Consider the following 7045-nt stretch of genomic DNA (forward strand, 5'->3'; position numbering starts at 1 on the left):
TCATACCCCTTGAAATTTTCCACATTTTGTCATGTTACAACTAAAAACATAAATGTGTTTTGTATGCAATATTTACCCTTTAACAAAATAGTGATGATAATAAATAGGCAAATAGTGGCGCTAAATCTAAAATAAACACACTAATGCCGCGTACACACGATCGGTCCATCCGATGAGAACGGTCTGATGGACCGTTGTCATCGGTTAACCGATGAAGCTGACTGATGGTCAGTCGTGCCTACACACCATCAGTTAAAAAAACGATCGTGTCAGAACGCGGTGACGTAAAACACAACGACGTGCTGAAAAAAACGAAGTTCAATGCTTCCAAGCATGCGTCAACTTGATTCTGAGCATGCGGTTAAATTTAAAACAAGATTGCTTTTTTTTTAACCTATGGATAAATAACTGATGGGGCCCACACACGATCGGTTTGGTCCGATGAAAACGGTCCATCAGACCGTTCTCATCCTTTTGACCGATTGGGTGTACGTGGCATTAGAGTGATATATAACAAATCTTAAAAAAAATACTAAGTGAAAGAAAATTGTATCACCCAGTGACAAGTAAAAACATAATCAATGTAAGTAATATTGTAATATAAAATGAAATATTGTAATATAAAATGAAAATAACAGTCCATAAAATATCCACTGAACTAATTGCAGTGTAGTTTTCTTCTTAATTCTTCCACCACACTAAAGTGCAAGTGACTCCACTCCCTTTGGCAAACGCACTAACCATATATATTTGCCTAAGACTCTTGTGTTAGGCTCAAAAGCTTGTACACCAAACTAAATAGATAAAATGACTGTCCTCAATTCAACCGTTGTGTAAGGGATCTCTCCACATGTGAATAAAAAAAGTGCTCCAATGGTGTAATAACATAAAACCAGTTTATTATAAACACACAAAGCTTCACCCTATACACTCACATTCCAAATTTCAAAAGTCAGCAAAAGTATGAAAATCTCAGGAACTCTTTGAACAATGGCACGGCGGGACACTGCGGTCACGGCGGACCTGAGGTAAACACTCAGTGTATCTCTCTCACCCGTTCCTCAGTGTCAGATCAGACGGTTGAATCGCCACGTCCTAGTTTGAGCATCACACATCGCTGATGATGATTTTCGTACAGCCACGCCCCCTTGTATGTTAAGTATTTTATTGGGACTTTATGTGATAGACCAACACAAAGTAGCACATAATTGTGAAGTGGCAGAAAAATTATAAATGGTTTTCAACTTTTTTTTTACGAATAAATCTGTAAAAAGCATTTGTATTGAGCCCCATTTACTCTGATACCCCTAACTAAAATCTAGTGGAACCAATTGCCTTCGGAAGTCGCCTAATTACTAAATAGTCAACCTGTGTGTAAATGAATCTCAGTATGAATACAGCTGTTTTGTGAAGCCCTCAGAGGTTTGTTAGAGAACCTTTTAATGAGAAAACAACATCGTGAAGGCCAAGGAACACACCATACAGGTCAGAGATAAAGTTGTGGAGAAGTTTAAAGCAGGGTTATGTTATAAAAAAATATCCCACGCTGTAATTGCAGCGAAAGGTGGTTCTACAAAGTATTGACTCGTTGGGGTGGGGGGGGGGGGAGGCTGTATTAAAAATGCTCGCCACACTTTTCACATATTTATTTGTAAAAAATTGGAAAACCTTTTATCGTTTTCCTTTCACTTAACAATTATGTGCCACTTTGTGTTTGTTTATTACATAAACTCCCAATAAAATACATTAAATTTTTGGTTGTAACATGAAAAAATGTTAAAAATCTCAAGGGGTATAAATACTTTTTCAAGGCACTGTACGTGTAACAAAATGGAATGACACAGGGAGAAAATATTGAACACATGAAGAAAGGGAGGTGCAAATAGGTATGGAAAGCCAAGACACCAGCTGAAAACTATCAGTAATTAGAAAGCAATTATGCCCCTTGTCAGTGCACATTAATCTCAGCTGGTTCAGTCTCAATTAATCGCCTATTGAAAGGTGTCTCATTACCAAGGTGTCACACAAGAAACATCTCATGATGGGGGAAAAGCAAATGGCTCTCTCAAGACCTTTGCAACCTTATTGATGCATCATACTGATGGGATTGGTTAAATTAGGATTTCTAAACGGCTGAATGTCCCAGTGAGCACTGTTGGGGCCATAATCCAGAATTGAAAAGAACGTAATTTCACTATAAACTGGCCATAACCAGGAGTTTCTCACAGCTTTTCTGACAGAGGAGTGAAATTAATCATCATAAGAGTTGTCCAAGAGCCAAGGACCCCTTGTTGAGCGCTTCAGAAAGACCTGAAATTGGCATGTACAATTGTTTCAAAGAAAACAATAAATTATGCAGTAAACCGCCATGGCCTGTATGCACGCTCACCATGCAAATCTTCATTGCTGAAGAAAAAGCATGTTAAAGCTCATTTAAAGTTTGCTGCACAACATTTAGACAAACGTGTGAAATACTGGGAGAATATAGTCTGGTTAGATGAGACCAAAATTGAAATGCCATAATACACACCATGTTTGGAGGTCAAATGGCACTGCACATCACTGCAAAAACTCCCCCATACCAACAGTGAAGTTTGGAGGTGGTAACATCATGGTGTATGGCTGTTTTTCAGCAAACAGTACTGGCAAACTTCATATCATTGAAGGAAGGATGAATGAAAAAAGACATTCTTGATAAAAATCTGCTGCCATCTGCCAGAGCGTTGAAGATGAAACAAGAGTGGACATTTCAGCCCGACAACGATCCCAAACGCAAAGCCAAGGAAACACTCAATTGGTTTCAAAGAAAGAAAATAAAGCTTCTAGAATGGCCCAGATAATCACCTGACCGAATCCAATAGAAAATCTATGGAAAGAACTAAAGATCAGCGTTCATAGAAGAGGCCCACGGAACCTTTAAGATTTGAAGACTGTAATTGTGGAAGAATGGGCCAAAATCCCACCTGAGCAATGCAAGCGACTAGTTTCTCCATACAGTCTTGAAGCTGTCATTACCAAAAAAAGGATTTTGTACAAAGTATTAAATACATTTAAAATAACGTGTTCAATACTTTCCTGTGTCATTCCATTTTATTACACATAACTTAATTTTTTAACACATTTGTTTTGATTTCTTTGTATATATGGATTGCATGGGTTGTTACCGACGTGGTGAAAATTTTATGTCAATAGCACCATTTTAGAAATGTATTTACCTAAAAAATAGTGACATGTTTAATACTTATTTTACCCCCTGTAAACAAGGCATATCTCCATTCTCCATTCCATTCATACAAAAACACTGGCTAGGAACACAGTTAACCCTTTGATCGCCGTAGATGTTTAACCTTTTCCCTGACAGTGTTATTAGTACAGTGCATATTTTTAGCACTGATCACTGTATTGGTGTCACTGGTTCCCACAAAGTGTCAGTACCTAAATGTCCGCCACAATATCACAGTTCCGCTATAAGTCGCTGATCACCGCCATTACTTGTATGAAAAAAATTAAAATTCCATAAAATGTATCCAATAGTTTGTTTACGTTCTAACGTTCACATAAACCTTTTTTGTTTTTGTTCACCAAAAACATGTAGCAGAATACATATTGGCCTAGATTTTATGAAGAAATTCAATTTTTTTTTCTATTGGATGGGTTTTAGGCTGCATTCACACCTAGGCGTTTTGTCGCCTGTAGTGTGACGCCCGCTGCCGCCCCGACACGCCAGAGGGATGATGTAACATTGCCCTCTACGGAGATGGTTCACATCTCCACGCCTGCCGCCCGTCGCCTGAAAAAAAGTCCCGGACCTTTTTTTCAGGCGTCTTTCGGCGTTCGGCATAGGAGATGTGAACCATCTCCAAAGAGGGGGGTGAAGGCTGCATTAAATCGCTGCGTTTTGTCGCCGCGAATCGCGGTACAAAACGCCGCTATTTGTCGCCGCAATTCGCGGGACAAAACGCCGCGATTTAGTACGCCGAGGTGTGAATGCAGCCTTATAGCATAGCAGAAAGTAAAAAATATTGTTTTTTGTTTTTCAAAATTATTTTGCTTATAGTGCCAAAAAAATCGCAGTGGTGATTAAATACCACCAAGAGAAAGCTTTATTTGTGGGAAAATTATGACATCAATTTTATTTGGGTACAGTGTAGCATGACCGCGCAATTGTCAGTTAAGTTAACGCAAAAAATGTCCTGGTCATGAAGAGGGGCCAAGTGGTTAAAGAGGAACAGTAGACACTGTGCCCAAAATAGGGAAACCACGGGCAAAGGATTAGTCACCAGTTTTGCCTGTGGTCTCGCTGCAGGTCATCTTTTCACCATTAATGATTTATCATGCCTTCTCCTGCAAAATGCCTCTGTGGTGGCCATCTTGGTAGAGGCACAGGTCTTTGGATCTTCATGTCAGAGCTGTACTCCTGATGAATGGTCACCTGACAACTATTTTCATATAGGGACACCTGTTCTGATTAGTTGTCTGAAGTGATATTTAAACTCGCTTTGGAAAGAATTCTTTCTGTGAGAAAGAAAGGAAGTTGAGGGAATGTGGGTTACAAACGGCGAAAACCTGATCTGGGCTGTTCCCCAATCTATCCAAACCAAACCTAAAAATAAATTGGCTTTAGCTATACATTTAGGCAGACCTTAAAAGATTTACTTTTAAAGCTGAAGGTAATTTTTTTTTGTTTTATTTATTTTTTTGTTACCTCGCGTTGTTATAAAGCCTAAAATAAAAAAATAAAACTAAAAAGCTAAACTTCAGCTTTATTGCCTCTTTAGCCCCATAAAAATATATAAAAACAATTCAAAGGAGTTCCAAAATGAGGCATTAAAAAAAAAAAAAAACTTGGATCCTGACCTCTGTTCACTGGGCAATGGTCACATCACCATGCCCTCACTGTTGCCTCCTAGGGAAGATGGGCGCTAAAAATCCCAGCAGATGGTTTTTATGCATGTGTCTGTTTTGGTGTACAGGAAATGATTGTGAGTGGCCAAAATTGTCTCTGAGTATATTGAGATTCTTGGGAGAAAGGGATTTGTCTTGTTCAGGGCCCGTTCACACTATGTGCAGTTATCTGCGCTTTTCCCCATGGATACATGCAGGTAACTGCGGTGACACACCGGAAAAAAAACAATGGTTTTCGGTATGTCATGTTTACACCAGGATGCAGCATTTCACTGCATTTCAGAGCCGTGCGATATTCTGCAACGTGTTTGCATAAAATCGCACATCTCCCGATGGCCTTGCATGTCACCGCACAGCAAACGCAGCACACTATGCTGCTGACTTTTTGCAAGTCACATAAAGTTAAAACAAAAAACACTGCAGGCTAGTGTGAATGGGCCAGCAGTATTGCTCTGAATTTCTATGCTTTTGTGTTTTTTGTTTTTTTTGTAAAGTAATCTTTTCATTCTTTACAGACAGGAAAACGTGTTGCAAAGTCCTTGCACTTGTCCCTACGGAATGTGTTAAATCAGGAGGAAAGTATGGGGAAAAAAAGACAAACTATTGGCTTTCTGAAGTAACCTTTCAAAGCATTTTTTGTGTTCTTCAAGTAATAAAGAGTTATTTTTACACTTTAACTGTTAAATTGGAAATCTGTTTTGGAGTCATTGGTTTTGTATGTATGTTTTTAAACTGTTGTTTTATATATATTTTACATTTTTGTACATGACCTGGGATTGCCAGAGAACTTTGGGATAGCTAAAGACTGCAGAAGAGTGCTTGCCACCTGGCTTGATTTACCTCACAAAATATCCCACTAAGCTCTACCATAACTCAATAAATATTGTTCCTGCAGAATGACTAATTTACAATCAGAATGAGAGGCTGTGTAAACCACTTCAGCCCTGCAGGATTTGGCTGCCAAATGTCTGGGTCACTTTTTTGTGATTCGGCACTGCGTCGCTTTGACAATTGCGCGATCGTGCAACATGGCTCCTAAACAAAATTGACATCCCTTTTCCTACAAATAGAGCTTTCTTTTGGTCCCCTCTGCGGTTTTTTGGGGTTTTTTTTGCGCTATAAACAAAAAAAGCGTACATTTTGAAAAAAAAAAACTTATTTTTTACTTTATGCTATAATAAATATATATACATATATAATCGTGACTGCGATATTGCGGTGGACACATCGGACACTTTTGACCCTAGTTTGCGACCATTGTCATTAATACAGCGATCAGTGCTAAAAAAATGCACTGATTACTGTGTAAATGTCACTGGCAGGGAAGGGGTTAACCACTAGGGGGCGAGAAAGGGGTTAAGCGTGTCCTAGGGAGTAATTCTAACTGTGTGGGGGCTGAGCTACCTTGTTTACAATGGCATCCCCCTTGTTCTGCCGCTCTGTGACACAATCGCAGGACATCGAGTCCACGGGTCCCGTGGGCACAGTCAAGGAGCTCACGGCAGGCGCGCCCGCTAGGCGGCGGATTCATAGGAACGTACCTGTACATTGCTTTGCCTGCCCGTGCCATTCTGCCGGCGTATATCTATGTTAGGTAGTCGGCAAGTGGTTAAAAACCTGCTGTATTCCTACTTCTGTGAATATGTCAGTTTTTTGTCTGACACTTTTAGCAAGAACTGTGACTTTCCTTATTGGTGGTTAAGACAGATTTATTCACACTTAAAGTTGAGAAGATACTGTGTTTTGCTTTTTCTTTCTGCTATCCTCATATCTGTACCTGTGAATATTCACATGGCAAGAGAGAATTTGGAAACATAGGACATACAGTATATGATGGCTTTGTATTTTGTATATATGGTTAGAATGGACACGTACACTATATGACTTTCTCTGCTACTACGCAAATGCGTAGCTATATTTGCCTTTGTGGAAAATCGGACAATTGTTTGTCTGATTTTCTCATAGTGTGTTCTAGACTTTAGAAAGGGGTCACCAGAACAGGTGGTGGCCTACTTTTTGCTACTTTGACTGGCCATACATTGTATGTATAATTTTACTTTTGATTTACCAAAACCATATATTATGAGGTCAAACCCAAACACTTTCAATTGGTATGCAATCAGACAGGCCCTTGCACTAC

General features: G+C 39.3%; 1 protein-coding gene across 1 annotated transcript in view; it reads left to right on the plus strand.

Annotated features, from left to right (window-relative positions):
• Positions 1-5597, plus strand: part of EXOSC7 (exosome component 7) — a 43957-nt gene extending 38360 nt beyond the window's left edge. The window contains exon 8 of the mRNA XM_040353144.1: positions 5421-5597. Coding sequence (XP_040209078.1) covers positions 5421-5525 — 105 coding nt within the window. The 3' untranslated portion in view covers positions 5526-5597. The remainder of the gene's footprint in view (positions 1-5420) is intronic.
• Positions 5598-7045: the final 1448 nt, after the last annotated feature.

The sequence above is a fragment of the Rana temporaria genome, chromosome 5 (assembly GCF_905171775.1).
Source record: "Rana temporaria chromosome 5, aRanTem1.1, whole genome shotgun sequence".
NCBI lineage: Eukaryota > Metazoa > Chordata > Amphibia > Anura > Ranidae > Rana > Rana temporaria.